The sequence below is a fragment of the Ruditapes philippinarum genome, unplaced genomic scaffold (genome assembly GCF_026571515.1).
Source record: "Ruditapes philippinarum isolate M1 unplaced genomic scaffold, ASM2657151v2 ctg964_1_1_1_1, whole genome shotgun sequence".
NCBI classification, from domain to species: domain Eukaryota; kingdom Metazoa; phylum Mollusca; class Bivalvia; order Venerida; family Veneridae; genus Ruditapes; species Ruditapes philippinarum.
This window is the reverse complement of record NW_026866351.1, coordinates 75,093-97,489: the sequence shown is the minus strand read 5'-3', so window position 1 is coordinate 97,489 and position 22,397 is coordinate 75,093. Positions and strand designations below refer to the sequence as shown.

The following is a 22,397-nucleotide window of genomic DNA, read 5'->3' as shown; positions in this document are numbered from 1 at the left end:
GGTTTGCGACCAGCATGGATCCAGACCAGCCTGCGCATCCGCGCAGTCTGATCAGGATCCATGCTGTTCGCTATCAGTTTCTCTACTTGTAATAGAGTTGGTAAGCGAACAGCATGGATCCTGATCAGACTGCATGGATGCGCAGGCTGGTCTGGATCCATGCTGGTCGCAAACGCACTATGTTGGTTTTGTCGTGACGCGGCTCATATTTGTTTTCAGATTTTATTCGTCAGAAGGTAAGGAAAAAATTATGTTCAATAAGTGTTTAGTTACATATATGTTAACATGAACATTATTTCAGTTTCAAATATGTTAACATAAACATTATTTTTCGTTTTCGTAACGTACCGTTGCGCGTCTGAACACACATATTCAAACATATAGTACAAACTTATAAAATAAAGTGCAAAAATGTAATAAATACACCTGTAAACTTATCAGAAATACAGTTATAATTTATATCATATGTGATCATTAAAATTAATAAGCATATAATAAAACTGTAAAGAAATAACTATTATCAGTCACAAATGTCCACAAACGGTGCTTTTGAAAACTAAATCCATATTGAAAATTAAATAAACTTAGCTAAATTAAATATATAATAAATTCTAACACTATTTGGCACACCATATTTGTTGCGACTGTACTGGTTTTTTTGTTACAAACATATGGGGGAATCTCTTTTCATAAATACATGCACGGTAGTCTATCATTCTAAATTCTTTCTCGTCATTTAAATGCAATATTAACAATCTTTTCGCAACTCAATCGGACTTTTCAGAAGCGAAGTAATTATTTCATGAATATTCATTAGATCATTAAAATCCTCTTCAGCAAGAACAGTTTCTATTGGCCGTTTTTACCGATGTTCAATAATTACCATTAGCGGGCTATCCTCACGTTCGCCGGAGAAATCGAGTTTTTGTGCTTGTATGTAAATGGGGCATAATTTCCAATTATTGCAAAAGTAGACGCTATTGGCCAATGAACACGCCTTAAACTGATGGAAAATGAAAGTGCCCTATATGACCACTTAATCCGATACTTGTTTGGACTACTGAACATTCGGAATCCTTCGCAGTGTGTGGGGTCTTAATGCTGTACATATACTATCTACATGTAAGTGAAAACATCTCACCAAATGGTCCAAGATCAAACGAAAATTTAGAAAACGCCGAGAGAGATTTATTTAGACGCGGAAATAGTGTTACAGACTTCTTAAGGATAACTATAAACGTAAAACGTAAAGGTTGAACGTGTTTTCTACAACGAACGACGTGACCACCAGAAAACAACATTCGAAGAAATTTTGGAACAGTTTACATTAGGTTTCAGTAAAATCAGCAATAATTGAGGACAAGGTGTGTACCTGAAATACGCTTCTTTAAATGAATCTTGTGTCGGATGATTCTTTTTAGTATTCCACCGGACGACTGATTACTTTCGTGAAAGGAAACTAAATAATAACTTGATCTGCCTATTTATTGAGTGTGGCGCACGATCGTATTTATACATATTGAAACATATTTAATAAAAAAAAAACGCAAGAAAGAAAAAAAACAGTGTGGTGTTTAAACACTTGATAAATACCTCGGTGAGGAAAGCACACCCTGTAATTGGATACGTGAAACATTTAATGATTTAAACAAATATCTTGTTTCCACCGTGTGACATCTAAATAAATATATATCAAATAATTTCTTAAAAGTATAAAGTTAAATGGTTACTTTACTATAGAATAAATATAGAAACAGTATCTCACCCGGTTTTGACATTATATTTAGCAAACAAAAAAATATAGACGCATTATTAATAGTTGTCGCTAAATGCTGTATTTTTCCAACAAAAGGAACATTGAAATGGTTTCGGCCCCGTGGTTGGGGTATCACTTACAGGGATGAGACGTTACGTCGAGATAGCATCATTTTGACAAATGACGGCATCTTTATAGAAGAATAGGACATATTTAGGTGTATTGTTGGAGAGATTAATGTCGTAAAATTTCCTAATTTATGAAGTGATTCTCCGATTAAAGAAATACTTGACTCCCAATTATTAACATTTTACCCATCGTCGGGCAAACAAAAAAGAGAAAATTTATATTAATGTATCAGATACCTCTAAATACCTATCAGAATTAATAAACAACTGTGTCAATATAGTTGAAAAGTATCAATTTAGAAAAGGAAATAAAGAGAAAAAGAAAAGCCTTCTGTTCGGATATCGTTTTCGCAGGGAAAAAAGATGACATAAAGTTTTAAGAAGAACTTGCAACATTTAGGTTATTTATTTAGGATTGTCAAATTTTGAAGCCTTGTTTATCAGGCTTTTTTCTCTAAATCAAATACTAAAGTGTTGATCTTAACGTGTCGGAAGTTGTATTTAAAGAAAGGAACGATTGAATAGAAATTATAGATACAAGTATGGAGAAGATTAAAACAAAAGAAGAAGACATTGAAGCCGACGATATAGACGTTGAAGCAGACGAACTTTCTGCTGATGCTACAAGAGACAGTGAGAAAGAGTCAAGATTGCACGGAAATGAACTTAGGAGTGAAAACAGCGAAAAGACTTCCGGTTGTCAAGAGAAAGACACAGGGAAACTGTCCTCCAAAAATGGAGACCGAAATGGTTTTATTCCGGTGCATCATAGATTGACCGACACTTATCTGAAAAGAAAATATTCTGAAATTGACTCTAGTGAAGAGTTGTCAAAAAACTTTTTAAATGATTCTTTACGGGCACGGACAGACGATAAATCGTCTGCAGTCTATAATATCGAGCAGACGTTTCCAATGGACGCTTCTATAAAGACACTGAGCGCGGCACAAAACGCCGCCATTGGAATCAACAGTATTATTAACTCTAAATCTAGTTTAACCATAAGCTCATTATTTGAGGACAGATTAAAGTGCTCAGCAAAATCGTCTGAACATTCTTCTAGTGTTTTCAGTTCTAATTCTACGCTTACATCTCATTCTAGTACAACTAACGTCTCTAAAGACGAACCCAAACTTCCAAACAACAGACCCTCTTTCATGATCACTGACATTCTTTCATCAGATAACAATAAAAAGGACAGAGAAGTCTGCCAAAGTGTGTTCTCGGATCCAAGGTTGCTTTCTCTCCCACACCGACATTTCATTGACAGACCGTTGACTGCCAGTTCGTGCGGGTCCGATCCAGGAAGTGTAGCCGTACACAGATATACAGACGACAGTGATTTTGACGAGGATAAGTCGGATAATGAAGGTAAGTTCTTCTCAAAGGAGGTTTAGAAACATCTTTTGCATATGCATTTACTTGGATGCCAATCGATCTTTTAAAATGTTTTTATACGCGCGTTAGGACTCCGATTTACAGTTTTCAGTTACTTGAATATCATCTTTTTAGGGTAGTTTTTTTTCTTCAAAAAATTATCGATTAGCGATAGTTACGTAAATTTTAATATTCGAATTATATTACATTATAATTGTACTATTTGATTCTAGTGTACGTGTAATAGGTCTTCAATATATTTCTCATTGAAAGTTTTAAATAAAATGGTCGTATGCATGTTTTATGTAATATTTGTGTATATAAAACTGTATGAATGAGACAAAAATAAAATACACAAAAATATTTAAATCAAATGATACAGGCAAACCCGTTGCATCACATAGCATTGCATTTAATAAAGTATCAAGGCAATCGATTTCTAATTAACCAATCAAAGTAATGATTTATGACAACTATGGCATCATGACCCATGTATAATTAACACATTCAATTTCAAAGTTGAAAAAGTCATAATTGTGTAGGCATAGTATCAATTTTTAATATTATTATCATTTTATTAATAATGTAATATGACTACATAATGGAGAAAACAATCTTTATTCAGGTTTCAGTTTTTACAGTAATATTTGGTTTCATATTTGACCTAAACACCTCACTTGCAAATGATTCACAAATAATAATTGGAAATGAAATTTAAAAGAAAATGTTTGTGTTTAAAATTTGGTTTGACTTTAATTGTCACTTTAATTCGGTTTTTATTGAACTCGAAACTCTAATCATTTTGTTCTGTATCCATTTAAAATAGTTAGAAATAAAAAATATTGCTATTTTATGTTACGTAAATCAGTTCAATAAAAACGTAATAATGAGGAAAAAAATGTTCTCAACCACTGCAGAAATAAATCTCATGTTTGCATGTGTGCATTTTTTTATTTTCTATTACTGCGTTATAACACGATAAACGAAATTCATCTTAAAAAGCACTTTTTTGTTAATGTTGAATTTTCAAATGTTTTGAACTCCATAAATCAAGGAAAAAAAATACAAATTTTTTTTTTTTTAAATTGGAAATATTTTTGTCTCTTTACAAAATATTATCAATGAAGAGTTATTATTTTTATTTTAAGTTACTTCTTTTGTTTAGTAATTTTGAAATTAACTTCTTTCTTCTATTTGCTTTCTGAGGTTTAAGTGTATTTTTTTTCCATTTTTATCATAATGATAAAATGGTCAATTTTTATATGAAATAATATTAAAACGATATCTTAAAATCAATTTAGAAAATACTTCAGCAATCTTTAATTTTTGTGATATTTTGTATGACCGTAGTCTTCATTTTCTATAAACTTTGTATATAGTGAATAAAATAATGCTCATTTATATTTTTTCTATTGTTTAAAAAAAGGGATATATCAATAAAATAAATAAATAGATGATAAAACTACAGTTTAATGGTATAGACATTTTATTTCGTTTGAATTGTATATCTCATATAATTCATAGTAGATGAAAATAATATATAACTTAAGTTATCACATTAATAAAATATCGTTTACAGCATACCCTAATTTAATGGGTTCCTTGCAATTTTCAACTCATTATTTTAAATAAAAAAAATGAAATTAAAAAAATAAAGAAACAAACAAAACATTAAAGCGACATGCCATACATAAATTAATCAAATAAAAAGATCATTTGAAATAAATATTTCTGAAACACAGTTATTCTATGAAATAAAATAATACAATTTCTTTTTTAAGACACCCACTTATGATTTTATAATCTAAATTATTCATACATTATTTACATTTGAATCTCTAATTTCAATGGAGAATAAAATTATTTTGTTGTTCATTAATCTAAAAAAAATGTTAAAATCACCAAGCCCAAGCATCCATTGGAATTCTTTATGAAGATAATTTGTAGAATTTGGTATTGGTGCCGTTTTAAAATCCAAAATTCATCAGTTAAAATATCATCTATTAAAACTATCCATTCAGATGTTCCATTATTATAATCAGTCATGCATTTAAAGACTTCTTTTTAGAGTTTGGTTGGTTGTTAAATGGCGTGAACTTTGTATCATATCTATATTGAAAAACTAGCATTCAATTATCTTAACAAGTACCTACAAATTCGCTCCAAGGAGTGGACAATAGATAACACATGGCAATAATATTTAAGTGCAGAAGTCTCGATTTTTCTATTACAAGAAGTGTGTTTATATGTCCAAAATCGTTTTCCTATGCCAGTGTGTTAATGTTATCAGCCATCTCTGTTCCAGCTGTATTTAAGGTGTGTCGTGCTTGTGAAGATCTATTTGCTTATATTCGGATAGTTTTGCTCTCCTGGGACAAACATGATATACTGCAGACTTTTAATGTCTACCTTGTTACAATGGCTCTTAATGAATTTGCCTATCCTTTATTCTCTAAAAACGGTTCCACTTTAGAGAAAACATTAAACAGAGCATACTATAGCCGCTTTTAATTCATTCATGTGCAAGAAAAGAGCATTATACACCGTCAATGAATTAATGTTACATTATCTAACCTATAGAAAACCAAACATGAAATATTGATGACACTAAAAAAAATATTGAAAACAACATGTCATGAATGTATCATTTATCAATTATCATTAAAAGATAGAGTAATATTTGTGATATGGTACTATATAATATAAAACATGTACACGTAGTTGTATTTACATTCTCAAAGAACAATTTGTCATTTCATCTAAATCTTTGATGGTTTTATGCGTCGTTAAAAAGAATATTTGTTTTTTTTTTTATTAGTAATTTAGACTGTCTTGTGGTTGTAGTGTTGGTAGTTTACCCTCCGTTTCAAGGCTGTAGGCCACGTTGAGTTCACCAAAGCATATTTTGTCTTGTTTAACCATCTGTAACTTTGATATCATAGTGAATACAAAAAAACACTATATTTAACCGTATCCATATCAAAGGTTAGCCCTTTTTTTGCTAATCTCGTAGTTTTAGTGTCATGTGACAATGCCGAATTCAAATTGGAGTAGATAAAGTTAAATGATAACAATAATAATTATTGTCATGTGGAGTTGGTATGGTTTGAGATGTTTGCTATCATGTTTTAAAATGCAAAAATAGGACACTTATACTCCCTAATACCATCCTTAAGAGTGTTATTAAAAAATGAAGGACCATAAATTAAATCCACTTATGTGGACTCATGATTGCAGATGACGACAATAAACAAGCATTTGTACACATAAATGGGTTGTAAATAAATTACTCGTTTCCAGATAGTCTCTAAATACTGGTTGCTTTCTTCTGCTCTGCATATCAATACTCTTGTCGGATAATGATATGATGATGAAGGTATTTATTGTTTCTAGAGTTTGATCTCAAACAATATAAAGAAATACAATACAGAGATAATTACTAGCCTGTTTTTAAATTAAGTAAGTTGATAATATCTATAGATGTATATTATTCTCTTGCTTCAATATATAAAACAGAGAAAAAGACGAAGCATCATTGTTTGAACAAAGCCATGTATCGGACAGATTATCACTTTAATCAAATGAATCAACTGAAAAATAAAAACTCTTCAAGAAGACTGTTTTTATGAACTGAAAACAGGCGCAATGATGTAGAAGAGTGGATTTTTTATAAAATAAAAGTCTTGAGTTTTCGTTTTCTTTCTTCATTACATGCTCATTCTGATACTGTTGTAATATAAAAAAAAATAGAGTTTTGGTTGCATTTGTATTACATTTAAAGAAAGACACTTATTACTTAGCAGTACAATTACTTAAGTAAACAAAATATTTATTTTTTTTATTTTGAATTATTCTATGTGTCCTACGCATTTGTTTTGAAAGAAAAACCCACAGTGTAAATAAATCATAATACAATTTCTGCAAATACATCATTCGCAAAAAGTAACTTTATGTTTCCAGGACATAATTGACATTCAAATTTTTGCTTAAAGAATAATATTGAATCTAACAAAATATTTTTAATAGAAAGGGAAATGCAACTTAAGGATAACAGTTTACGAATTTACTTAACAGCGAATACGTACAAAGGTTATTTCTTATTGTATTAACAAGTAAATCTGTTCTTTGTTTTATTTATTCCATCAAAGATGTATTCGCACGTCAAATATAAAAAACTATTATTGATATCAGAAAAGATGAAAAGACATTTTAGTGGTCATTCGGATAAGGAAATTTTTTCAGAAGTTTCAGTAGCTATAGAAAAAAAGCGACGGACAAGGTTTATAATGTTATATACATATAGTTATAAACAAACTCAGCACCGCCTTTGCTAAAATGTATAACATTTAAAGACATACTAAAGAGTTAATGGTTAGGTCTAGCTTTACGGCTCCAGATCACAATTTGACATTTCAACGAATGACAAGCCAATTTTCCCCTTAAATCCAGAAACTTTCTGTTTCCCGTTTTTATTCTTGTTCAACAATGATGCCAGCATAAGTTCTGACAATGCAAAGATCATGTTTTTATGAGTCAACTGACATTTGGTGATAGTCAATTAATGTCCTTATACAATATTTTTTAGGATAAATATTTCAACAAATGCAAAAAAAAATGTTTAGGGAAATAAAGGGAGACAGATCTGTTTTGCTCTCAACAAATTGTTGACAGTGATACATTTTTGTCAACATCTGTTTTCGAAACAAGCAGAAAATATAAAAATAAACAACAAGCGAGTGATCAATTTATGTACATCGTTTAGCAAGGTGGAAATGAATGCGCTCTTTGTCTAGAACAAAATATATTTACACTGTACATTTTATTTTTTAATAAAGAAGTAAAGATTTTTTTCAGATATGAAATTTTTACATAACTTTGGAAAGCCTTTTTATTACTTTTGTCAACTATTTCCTTATAATTATGAGATTGAATTCTTTCGGAAAAAATGAATTATTTTGTGTCACAAGGTCATCAAACTAGCTAACAAGTTTTGACGTTCCTGCCCTTTTGCCCGGAAAGACCTCATCTAATACGAAGAAGGACACAAAGAGCAGCACACATAAAAAGTTAAAGCCATAAACTCACAGAGACAATTCAATATTTCTTCAAAAAAAAAGTTAAATGATGACACATTAGCATAAGCTCACATAATCAAAACAATATAAATACCATATATAAATGATATATATAAAACACAATTTAATGTTATTGATAGCTGTAAAAAGCAGTAAATATACTATGCTTATCTTTGAGTAAAATATTTTTATCGAAAAATTCATTTATTGATATCTATACTGATTATGTCTAAATTGAATAAAAGACTGTGCAATATATGTATGGTGAGTCGCATTCCCAATTGAAGTTGGTTCTTTCTTAAAAAGTGAAACTGCTGGTTTTTAATGACACTTTACATTCATGTTGTTTTCATCTATAGTTTGAGCTTTAAGGGAATTGATCAATGATGGAAAGTATGCAAGAACATAAATATGTATGTTGATAGTATTAAGTATCATATGTGATAACAAACCATAAAGAATTATATGTGGATGTTGTTGCTTAAAGTGGGAAACATGATCAGATATTGCATAATTATATACATAGTAGACAATAAAATGTTTTTCTTTTAAAAGTTTTAATAATTCATCATATAAATGTCATATTAGATCATGTACAACTAGATTCAAGAAATAGCTTATATCCAAATGATATGTTTCTATTGATTTTTTGTTAATATTTGAAATATTTCTTGAAAAAAAGTGCCCATTATAGTAACATAACACATCTACTTTGTGTACAGCCAAAACGTGTTTATTTATTTTAGAGATTTTGCGGCAATAATAATTATTTTCAAATATGAAATTTGAGCGTTGTACATGTATATCTTTAGAATATTCATTATTGTGCCTAATTAATTAATATGCTTCATGATTTGGTGTACTTTTTAAAATACCCTTTGTTCCATGTGTTTGCCTTACACCACAAACCATTCCGACGCATCGCTCAGATCACACTTTTGTTTCATGTTTGTCCATTAAAGAACCGATCTCTCTCAGGATTTGTCACATTTTTTTTCTACCATTGCACGTATTTGCATTTGCGTAAAACTCACGTGTCAGATTTAATTTTTTAAACAGTACAATCAAGGCCGTGACCGGTACAAAAGATAGATTGTAGCAAATAAATAACAAATTAAAGCATTTTATTAAAATAGATGTAAATTGAAAGCATTGTGGTACAAAGGAATATAATAGAAAACGTGTTGGAGACCCAAACATTAGAGTAAAAATTCATAGCTTTTATGCTAAAATAAAGCAAAATTGAAATAAACCTAAAATGAATAAGGCATAACTAATGATAAAACGCATACTTATCATAGAAATAAAGAAATTTTAAAAGCCTTTTCGTGCACTGATTTTGAATTTTTAATAAACCATAGTTTAACGCGGAAATATAATTAATAGATTTAATATTAAATGTTTATCAATTTGCATTTGATTTGGTTAAAAGCCATTTGTTTTGTGCCCTGTGAAAAGAAAGTGCTTACAAATTATGCTAAAACGGCTTGATGACTGCATGCAACCGCTATTGAATTTTCGCTTTCATTCGGATTTTCCTCGGAATTATGTAACATGAATTCTGTTACAAATCTATTAGTTTCAATAAGCGGCTTCCGGTATTGCAGCGTTTGTTATTTGATGCTAAATTTGTTCCAAGACTTAAGCAAATATTTCATTTAGATTGGAGTAAACGTATTCAGTTCCAAAGCTATTAATTTTTGTAAATCGTTTTTTCTAGGTTCCCTGCCACGGCTACTAATGTTTTGTTTTGTTTGGTTTGGTTTATTTTTCGTGTTATTTTATAATGTTTTTGTTGATGTCATTGTTTTTCAGTACTTCATCGTTTTGTGTTTTAATACACGTTTATTAAAGCATTTAACTTTAATTTTAAAATATAGAAATATAGTATAGTTAGAAAGTTATGCAATCGAAGAATTACCTTATTATTTTTCAAAATTAAAGTTATTTATTTATAAATAAATATCTCATACTTGTATCAGTATTACATTGATGATAGTGAAATAAAACAGGTCGTACGATTATTTCAGAGTTTGACAGTTCATAATTATTTAATGAAAATAGAATATATCTAGATACGTGATCATATTAATATAAAAATAATTAAAATGTGTGACATGAATGAAATTTAGACATGTTTGAAATTTAGGCATGCTTGAAATTTAGGAATTTGGGCATGTTTGTAATTTAGGCATGTTTTAAATTGAGACATGTTTTACAGATATTATGCATTGCAACTATACGTGCATGTCTGATTATATGTAAGATAAAAATATCTGTGCACACACAGGCAACATATTATCATAAACTTATTATTTCAATAACTTTATAAGGTAATCTAATTTTCTATCTTCTTTGTAATCAATAAATTATTATTGTGATAACTTGTTATCATAAACAAATGATCTTGATACAGGTTATGATAAACTAATTACTTTGATAATTTCTTATCATAAACTTGTCTGATTTATATTGACAATTTTGCATCATAGAGTAATCATCTAAATGACTGTAAAAACTATTTTTGTCTGTGTCTACTATTACTATATTTGCTATATAATACTAATCAACCAGTTTTTTGGGTTTTTTTATGTAAATAAATTCTGATAAGATATGTCTGTCTAAAAGAGGTTAGTTACATATGTTCTTGTATTGATTAGTTGGTTGTTTGGTTGATTGGTATTAAACTAGGGTCTTTTTTCTTTAATTTGATTTGTTTTCTTTTAACAGATAATTGATTTAAATTAGCCTGACAAGAATATAGAACGGTGGTTTGAAGTGATTTTCATCAAAATTCGATTATGTTAGAACAAAACGAAAGAAAGAAACGACCTTTAAAAGGCACCAATTTCACATAAGTCAGACATATAACACGAGTGCTGGGCACAAATATGAAAATACAAAATAACTCTTTAACCATCGTCAAGAATATCTAACACTCGGTGGATCTATGTTCCCTTTGGACAATTTGCCAACACAAGAAATCATTGGCGTGGCGACTATTTTCTGATAATATAGAGAAAAAAGATAAATCAATTCTGGGGCATAATACCATGGCATCTCTAAACATAATTGAATCTAAAACAACAATGAATAAGCCTAACAAATGATGACTAAATTATTTGGAAACTTTTAAGTAATTATCTTGAGCTAGCACAGTCCCCTCTTCCATGCCTTAGCAAAATCAGAGCAGTTAAAAATGTTTTATAGAAAAATTATACAATTTTTTATTATTCTATCATTTTCTTAGAATAATGCTTAGCGCTATTAAAATATCTTACAATGCTGATGGAAGTGAAAATACGAACAATTTTAGGGAAACTTTCAAACTGGTTCAGAAAAAAATCACAATTATTTATGTCAAGGAAATATATTCTCTAAATCTGATATCAAGTTTCGTGTGAATATATCCAGTACAAAAAGGTAAACACAGTAAAGTTTGTTTGGAAGCTTAACTTGAATTGGTGTATACATATAAATTTATAGAGCATTTTATGTTTATTTACTACTTCATATTATTTAAATTTGATTAATGTTACAAAAGGCAGTTTAAAGTAATTATGAAATTGTATGTCCATCAAAACTTCAAAAATCGTATATGTAAATACTATATAATATAAGTTCTTGCCAATCCATTCAATTTAGATGGTATGCAAAATTTTAAGTCTGAAAAAAAAACCCAGAAAATACTGATCCATATGTGAACATTTAAAATAACAGACTTAAAATTAAACATTTAAAATTATAAACTTAAAATCATTAATTTATTATTTTTTAGCGTTTTTCTTTGGCATATAGTATTTAAGAAAAGTAACTGTTTAGAGACAAGACCTGATCGCGAACTGTTCCGAATCCGTACGACATGGTGTTTATGCAAAACGCCTAAAATTCTTTCACTCAATGAAAAATGCCCCTGTCAGCGGACGATTCCCAAAATCTGCCTCTCAAACCAAGAGATAGAATTTAATGAGCAAAGAGAGCATCAGTTTACCGACTCAGATCGCACCGTGATAACACGCTAATTGTTGTAAATTTGTCAAATTTTCTTAAGTGTCATACTGATAATAAGGTGGTTAGATTTAATGATTTTACTGTACATCCCATAAATACAGCGGAAAAAAGTGTAATTTCATAGCTTTACAAATGCAAATTTAGTATTTAGTATTTACACATAGAGGAGTGTTTAATTCAATTATTTTAAATAGTTTGTTATATCAATTTTATACAAAAGGTTTTGTTTGTCAAATTGATATTTTTTCATAAAAATAAGACGACAAATATTGTTGTTTTAGTTGTTGTTGTTGTCGTTGATGATGATGATGATGATGATGATGATGATTATAATGATGTTTTGTTGCAAACAAAAGACTGTTCACAGTTTATAACTTTGAAAATTGATCTTTGGAGCCATATTGCTGTTTATCTTTATTTTTCTGAGTTTCTCTATATAAGAAAATGAATAATTGATTTAAAGTTTTTGTTTTGTGACTGGAGTCTTATTTTCTTGCTATTATTTGATAGATAGATATATAGATAAATAAATAAATAAATAAAATGACATTGATGACAACCCTAAATTTTCTCTTTGCCAAATTCAAATCAAGGCAAATCGATATTTAACTGAAAATATATATATTGTTATCCATGAGAGAGATGTTAACATCTTATCAAGTAACCCAAATCGAGAAATTACTGAACGATTAGGATATGAATTTCGTAACTTACTTATACCTTATTAATTTGAATGCTGATTATTGCATACCAGTTCTATCATTTTCATTTTTTTAATGTTTTCTTTCCTTTTTTTCAAAATTTCGTAAAAGATATCATGATCTCTTGTCATTCTTGCAGAATGTATTAAAACGCCTGCATTTCATATAAAAGATTTCTAGAACTGTTCTAAATGTATGCGTCTTACATACTTATTTATATACAGAGGACAAAAAGGCTAAAAACATAACATTTTAAATTCTGGTATAGATCAAGTTAAGCACTTTAAATGGAATAATCTGCAAAGGACAACAAAGAAATATACTTAGAATTGAATTGAGTACAATTTTATGTGCGATTTGGGTATGCTTTTCACTTTATCGGTCATTTTGCACAAATAAAATGATAATTTTAGGAACAATGGATGATGGAATAAACACAAGGTATTGGTGCAAACCTAAATCAAATGGTATACAAATCTAGTCCCGTCATTTCCAGTCCCGTCATGTCAAAAAAAAACCAAAATAGACTGCCTTAGAAAAGCTGACAGGAAATGCAAGTTTTAAATTCATTAAAACGATCGAGTTGTAAATTTATCCTTTTTTACGGTAAAGATGATGCTGTAGGATGGGTTATTAATTGGTGTACGACAATGAGACACAATTTATCATTTCTAAAGCAGAAGAAACTCATAAAACAAAATGGCTGTCACGAGTCGTGTTAAATTACGGAGCGACATTTTAAACGAAAATATTAATATTTTAAACGAAAACGTTAAATTTATAGGTGTTTGTACAATTAATTGTAGGACACCGTCGTTATGATCTCTCGTATCGGTGATGTGATATGGAAAGTGTAATTATGTAAATGCGACAAAACACTTTAACGAGACATTTAATAAAGTGTTAAACTTAAAAAAAAACGAAAGGAATTTATTATTCAAAAACCGCATTACATGCAATAAATCAAGACAAAATTACTGAATATGATAAACTAGTATTTAAAGGGTCTTCTTTTTGTCAATTGGAAACTGGGGAAAGAATAGAGGTGCATATGGGGCGTCACCTAGTGTAAAAGGGTAAAAACGGTCAGATAACATAGTTTGGCAATCTACGCTTAAAAAGAGGATGGTCAGCTAAAACAATTATTTTTAAAAAATATTGATAATATAACATACTTATAAAAACCAAGATTTAGTGTTCTAAAATACCAATATCACAAACAGCAACAACAGCAGCGCTAGCAAAAACATTTTAGTATGCATTAAGGCATATACAACCAGTACAATTACAAAAAACATAATTATAGAAAAAAGGCATAAAATTGTTAGTTACATTTATACGTGAAAACTTTTCTGGGAAAGGTACATATGTGTCAATTTAGTTTTTTTTAAAACGAAAATAGTGCAAACATTAAGCAATAATTTGATCTACTCCTACATAGGCCTTGTAAACTTGAAGAGGTTTGGCCAATTTCAAAAGTATTTTTTAAATAATAACTCAAACTGTTATTGATGACAAGTTCATAAAATAATCCATTATAAGATTTTTTAAGAAGCGCGGGAAAAGCCTGCACATAATCAACGGCTACGTTAACGATGTATGATAAAAAGTAAAATAAAGTCATTTTTGCGATGTAACATAAAAACATAAAATTTGAATTTCTTACACAGATTAGTTGGAACACTTAAAATGGAAGATACACAAATTATTATTAAGGAACATTCTCAAAAATAATTTGAGAATCGTACGTTATACTATTCTCATTTGGTTTAAGTGTAAAGCGTTGCAACGAACTTTTCACAATAAGAATAATTATTCTGGAAAACGGAGAAATTATCTGAAATTTTGAACACAAGCTTATAGTCTTGACTTACATAAAATTGAACATTAACATCGAAAAGTTACAGTTAGTCAAGTCATGTCAAAACCCTCACTCGAGTCCCAAATGCAATATATTTAGGCTGCATAAAGTTTTTATTTAATGCAAATGAGAAAATTCAAGATTATCGTATTAGTGTAAAAATCATTGAATTATACTGACTTATTGAACAATAAGAACTGGTCCTCTAATTAAACAAAAATAATTTGACATCTAATTGAAAATATAATACATTGTTTTTATTATAATTGAACTTAAAAAAAGATTTCTCATTATTGTTATCATTTCCTTATTTTTAATTGAATTATTCTCAAGAATTGACAAAAGCCATACCACCTACTGAACAAAATAGATATTTAGTAAATGAATAATACTAACTGATAAAAGTTATTCTTCAAATGAAGAAAAAATGCGCGTCATATATACATATAATTAAAAAAGAAAAAGAACTTTTATTTATCATTTAAACTACAAGTTTTTCGTGATTTAACAAGCATACACATATAATGGCATAAAAAGTACAATGTCATGAATGTTAACATGATATATTGGATGGACGAAACTAAATAAACAATGACATGAACGAAAAACTTGCTGGCCAATACATTTTGTCCATATACACAATAAAAGCATTTCATCAGTTTCGAAATGTATACCATATAAGCAATGGTGTATTTGAATGGTTAGAAATATCGACTGACAAGTTAAATGAAAAACAGTAGAGATGCGTTGTTACTTACCAAAGCAAAACTTTTAACTACGCTTTACATTTTGATAATCATTTTTAAGCACTGGTTTTTGTGAAGTGATTGAAATATCGACCGATGGTTTATAGATTTATCCATTGTTTTTTTTTAGAAATTTAACTCACTTCTCTACACAGACATGCCTGACACAAATAAAACATTAATGTGATTCTTTCTTATTAAAACTGCGGGAAAGTCGTGCTCTCCGTATAAAGGTAAAGCAAACTTTTGTACAAATGCACTATTGTGTTGACGGTCTAAGTTCCACTTAACATTAATTGCAGCTTATACGCATCAAACATATGCAAATTAATCATAATAATGTGATTCTTAAATTGTGAGAATAGAATAAACGACAAATTAATATTTGTATTTAAATCTGCATATCTATAAAAATTGAAAGATTGAATATTGTTTAAGACGGTGCTAGTGGGGCGTGCAGGACGATACATTTGTCATTATGTTTCAAAGATATACTTTAAGGCCCATTGGCTTCTAATATGCTTTCATATTTTTTTTCTCAAAAAGAAAAAAATGTATCTTGTAACAGTCACCAAAATATTATTCATATGCCGTAATGATGAACTATCTTTTGCTTTCTTTGCTCTGCTGGCAAGTTGGTATCATTATAATATTGAATTGGTGTTTTGAATTGAAAATACTTCTTTGCTACCTTTACGACACATAACTGCAAGTTCAGCGCTATTTTCGTCAGTTGTTAAACATCTAACATACTCTTAATCCAATTATCACACAGTTTTAAAACATGTTTGACGATTCTAAAGATTTTTAAAAACATAATGGATTTCTGAGGCATAAATTGCCTTTAATCAAACAAAATCTGCAATTTTAAAAACAAAACTGCACCCGAGTTAATTTATATCTACATGTGTAAGGTTTGGTCCCAAATGTTACCCTACTAATAATCATTAGTATAAGAGATTTACATGTGAATAATGAGTCACTTTCTAATTTGTGAAATTCCCATACATATACGCCTTTTCAGTATCTTTCACACGTGAAAACCTTCTATTTCTTCAGATATTTGTTTATTTCCTTTCCCCTTTTTTAGCAAAAGTACGTTAGGCCACCCAGTTCAAAAATATCGTTTGGTTAAATAGATTTCAAACATGCGTACCGTAGCGTTTGTTGGGGTATAAAAAGCATTACTTCATCCTCTGCTAAATGCTTTCATATAAACACTAAGGAGCAAATCGTCTGAGGTATGAATGTGGGTACAAATATTCAAATTTCTAAATACATCGGCGTTAACATCTATTTATATCCCGAATTATCCTTAAACGGATGGTTTTTTCACTTACTGGTTACTTCTTTATATATAAGTTTGTTTTTTTCTGTTAATTCTTAATTGGTTTTATACATTGCTGCTCCTTTTGCTGTAGTTATTTAAGATTTAAGTACTTTAGATAGTGACCTTTTATTCATTTTTCAATCCTACGTTTGACAAACAATACATACTTGATAGTGATAGCAAAGTTTTAATATCACAAGAAAAATGTTTAGATAGTTTACCATCAATGTCCATGCGACAATATCAAAATCAATAAAATCTGTATATACTGTTTCAAAAATAGGTAATCTAAGTTGAGTTTGTACCAGAAACAATATGCCGGTGCAGATCTTTAACTTGATTGTACAAACACAGTCAAGATGGAACAGCGCTGTAAATTGAAAAAAGAAAATAGTCAAGATATGCATTTTTGCTTGCTTGTCAATTAAGTATAACACTGTGATGCTATTGAACATTAACATTGTCAGAACTGTTGAAGAAACAAAACGTATTGCAAGACTTTGAAAATTTAACTCTAACTGCACTAAATTGATACAGAACTGATATTGCATAAATTTTCATATTATCCTTCTCGCCAGGGATTTCGTAAAATGTGGGAGGTCGTTATATCAAAGGATAGAGATTTTATTTATAAGTAAACTATTTTAACATTTAAATTATTTCATATTTTATACTTGATTAATTCATTAGTAACGCAATAAAGGAGCGGGCTGAATGGATGGTAATGTACACGGCTACATCATTTCGTAATACCTCTTATTACAACAAATTCCAGATTGAAAAAAAAAAACACACACAGAAAAAAAAACATTATAAAAATGCTTGCTTGTAAACTCATGACATCAAAACAATCATTGATAAAATAAATTTATTAGCATGACAATGTATTAAACTTCATTTAACTTTGCAAAATTCTCTAGACCCTTACAAATCCTACCCCCTCCAATCGCCCACCCCACCCATAAAATATGAATGACAATATAGTAAAAAGAAAATAGAATAAAAAAGATTTAAAAAAAATAATGAAAATAAATTGCACATATAAAAAAGTATATGTAAAGTTTACCGCATTCAGTCATTATTATAGAAAGAAATGCCCTTGTGTTATAAACATAAGCATTTCAAAGTTATTGCAATTTTAAAAATTAGGAGAACAAATAGTAAACATTTAATTCTTATCTTGTGATATTATAAAAATTTCAGAAAATTCTGAGTCACATAACACATCTGGTAGAGATAGCCCACCACACCTTCTAAAACCGAAGAAGCCAAGGAAAGCTAGGACGGCATTTACAGACCACCAGTTAAATTCCCTAGAGAAGACGTTTGAAAGACAGAAATATTTAAGCGTACAAGACAGAATGGAATTGGCGGCAAAACTGAACCTTACCGATACCCAAGTTAAAACCTGGTATCAAAACAGAAGGTATGATTTTTATATATATGTTACAGTATGATTCCCGTTCATAAATTTTTTAAGCAAAACAGAGATATACATTATTATTTTTTATACTTATATTCTTTCTAACAACACAATCCAATGGATTAATAATTGATTTCGACCAGTTACTAAGTTTTAAAACTACCCTCAAAAGAACTAGTTTGCTAGGGTAGGTCTGGCACACAAAAGTCGATGATATAATTGAACTATTGACACATGCAAAATCAAACTTTATTTCATTTTGTGGTTCTAGAGAAAGTAAGCAATCGTTTCAAAGTAACAGAGTTATTTTGAAAAGCATACAATCTTATTTTTTTCGCAAAATGCTTGTTGTTTATTTTTTTCCGCAAAACTCCCGCCAAAATGGTAAAAGATAGTTTTAATTTAAAAACTCTGCACAAGTTGTTTGATATGCATAGAAAATGTTGCAAATATCGCTAATCAAATGTCTAGCATACTGCAAGATCTTTTCTTAAGCATTTGCTGTTTTAAAATAGTTTGTCAGGTGGTTCATCTGGTAACTAATGTTTAATGCATTTCTATTAATATACATGAAATCATGTGCCTCTTTTTCTTCAAGTACCATATCTTTATAACGTTGAATACAAACAGGTAAATGAACCGACCGACAAAATAGAGGCAAAGTAGTGGCAAAATTAACCAATAAAACTCATATGAGCATATGCAAATTACCGCTTTGAATCTATCGACTGAAAGACATTTTTGTATTAGAATTTACATGGGAAACAACTTTGTAAAAAGCCAATCGGTGGTTTGAACCAAATTGTACTCTTACCTTTTCTGAAAAGAGCACATTCAATTTAATGAGCCTTAATTTGTATATATTGAAAATCCAGTCTCTATATTAACAGCTGGTTAAGGGCTTCCTTTCATCAGGAAATTGCCGCATATTATAGAGAAATTAGACCAATACCGGTCTCTGGGTACAGCGCCAATTGTACCAAATAACCTTCCAGCTGCCACATCGAGTACTTAATCTGCAAGCATCGTGTTTGCATCGATTAAACATACGTCACTTGTTCTTAAAACTGGGCATATAAAAAGATTTATAAGCCGGCAAAAAGGGTGGTTGTTTGGGGAAAAGTGGAAAGAATTAATGTGAGATTAGTTTATCGAGTAGAACGCCCACTCCGTTGGTGGTCTTGCAATGATGTCATAGTTCAAATATTCAGGTCATTAAATATGATTACGGAGCCTGTAACAACTTGTGAATCAGCCTCACAATCCCCTCTTATCTTCTCATTTGAATAATTGCTCAGATCTACTATGACTGTGCAAATAATTCTACAATCCGTTTTCCTTTCATGAACTTACTTTTTTTGTTTTAATTAAGCACATATTTTTAGAAGTGTTGTGCAATTATGTGACGGCTTGTAGTTAACCTTACTTGCTCTGTGTTCTGTTCCATTGATAAAACTTCTATGCATGTAACAGCTAATCTGTTCGTTAGGCATAAATAGAGTTGAAATAAAAAAAGTAAGACAAATCAGTGTGAACATGTATTTGTCAATGTTTTCGGAGAATCTTTTCTTCGTCGAATCGTTTCATTGCATTCGTTCAAATCTTTCCTCCCCATTAACAAATTGTATAATTTAGATATACATTATTATTTGAACGTAAAATAATAATTTCAGCTAGAGTATTTTTGTACAAAACAGTAAATATAAAACAATCCAATATCTCACTTTTGTATGATTTCTTTACAAACGAATCATCGACAACTATCAAGTACAAATTCAACTAAATTTAGCGAAGTGATATAAATCATACTAATTTAATAACAAATATTACAAAAATGTTATGTACACTTTTACATTAAAAAACTTACATTTTGGTTATTTTTGAAGGACAAAATAGAAACGACAAACAGTTTTCTCTCCTTCAACAAATTGTATAATTTAGATATCCATTATTATTTGAACGTATAATAATAATTTCTGTTAGAATATATTTGTACAAAACATTAAATATCCAACAACCCAATATCTCACTTTTGTATGGTTTCATTGAAAAAGAAACATCTTCAACTATCCAGTACAAATTCAATTCAATTTACCATTGTGATATAAACCATACTTATTTCATAAAAAGAGGAGACAAAATTGATTACAAAACGTTTATTTACACTTTATATTTAAAACTTACATTTTGTTCATTTTGCAGGACAAAATGGAAAAGACAAACAGCAGTCGGGCTCGAACTCTTAGCAGAAGCTGGAAACTACGCAGCTGTCCAACGCATGCTCCAAACCAACCCGTACTGGTTTACATACCACCCACAAGCAGCTGGCATCATTTCCAACCTAGATGCATTGTACTATAGACCACAAACTGAGAGTACTCTGACCCAGGCGAGCCAGAGACCAACGTTACCAAGGATGTTCATACATGGCTTACAACAGCATGTGAATCATTTACCTAGTCCAGGAATGTTTGGAGAGAACAGAAACTGAAATTGTTACGCAAATAAATTTTATTGATAAATAAACTAAAAAACCTGCTTTATCAGAAACGTTAATGTTTTACCTGTGTGATAAGCAAGCACTTAAGATAATCTATCAAATTATCAAATGACTAGTCAAATGACTAGTCTGAAAGAACTTGATAATGAACGAATTTAAATAATTTAAAAACAATACAATAAAGACAGTGCAGCTGATTGTTGAAGCCTTTGGATCACAACACTATTGTCTGTCAAAACAGAATATGATTGCCGATAGAGAAGAGCAATGTAGATTGCCAAAACTGATATAGAGCCGCTGAAAGTGTATATGTTCACTCTCGGAGACCTGTTGCAAAGAACTACAAGTTAACACATCTAAATTATTGTTGATATATCAGATGCAATGGTATAAAATACCCAAAAAAATAACTTGTGAAAAATTTGGAAATTGACAAAAAGTGAAGGCACAATATTTGCTTGTAAAAGCTCAAACACATTCTGATTTGAACTGAGTCAATGTGTTAAAATTAAAACAAAAACATATAAAGAAGTGTTCGAGTATTGTGTATGTATATTTATACATTGTTATCGCTATTTTCGCTATAAATTTATTGATCATCAAGGTTAGACTGTTATATGTAAGACAATGATTTCAATTATGATAACAAATGTGAATGAAATGTTGAATGAAATGTATAATTAATTGATAGGTGTCTATATGTTTATTATTCACAGATTTATAAAGGCTGATTGTGTTTGACTTATGGTGAAAACTAATGGTATACACGGTGACACCAAATGGTATATACTGTAATACCTAATTGTGTTTGACTTATGGTGAAAACTAATGGTATACACGGTGACATCAAATGGTTTATACTGTTATACCTAATTGTACACACTGTCATGCAAAATGATATACCAGGTGATACTAAAGAGTTTACACTGTAATACCTAATGGAACACCCGTTAATACCAAATGGTTTACACTGTAATACCAAATGGTATATAATGTAATACCAAATGGTATACCCGGTGATACCAAATGGTAAACGCAATGAGAGTTTAATATGTTATTGTCTATTTCGTAATGTTTAATCTTTTCTTGATATTTTCTTATTTCTGGGAAATAAATATGTGTTTAAAATTGAATGAAACTTTTGTTTACGAGTTTGAACTGGAGAAATGTGCTGTGTGATTCTAACATATCTGTTTTTTTATTCTAACATATCTGTTTTGATTGATTGTAGTGAAAGCTTAATACTACTCTTGAGTCAGCATATTTTCACGACCTAGTGCTGCCTTCATATGAGGAAACATGACCGTCACCCTATTGGGACTCGGACCAAAAATATCTGCATTGACTGGGAGAAACATTCACTACTCTATTTCTAATGTGTTTTTCATTTTTTTCTAATTTAATAAAAATAAACAACCAACCTGACCCTTGTAATCATTTAGGTTGTAATTGCTTTGTCAATTGGGATAAGTCAATTTAAATGACCTTT

General features: G+C 29.8%; 1 protein-coding gene across 1 annotated transcript; it reads left to right on the top strand.

Moving 5' to 3' along the window:
* The first annotated feature begins 1,000 nt into the window (after positions 1 to 1,000).
* On the top strand, positions 1,001 to 21,708 carry LOC132732237 (uncharacterized). Its single transcript, XM_060718630.1, has 3 exons — positions 1,001 to 3,255; positions 18,189 to 18,411; positions 20,611 to 21,708. The coding sequence occupies exons 1-3, from the start codon at positions 2,427 to 2,429 to the stop codon at positions 20,897 to 20,899; spliced, it is 1,341 nt and encodes a 446-aa protein (XP_060574613.1). The 5' UTR covers positions 1,001 to 2,426; the 3' UTR covers positions 20,900 to 21,708.
* The last annotated feature ends 689 nt before the right edge of the window (positions 21,709 to 22,397 follow it).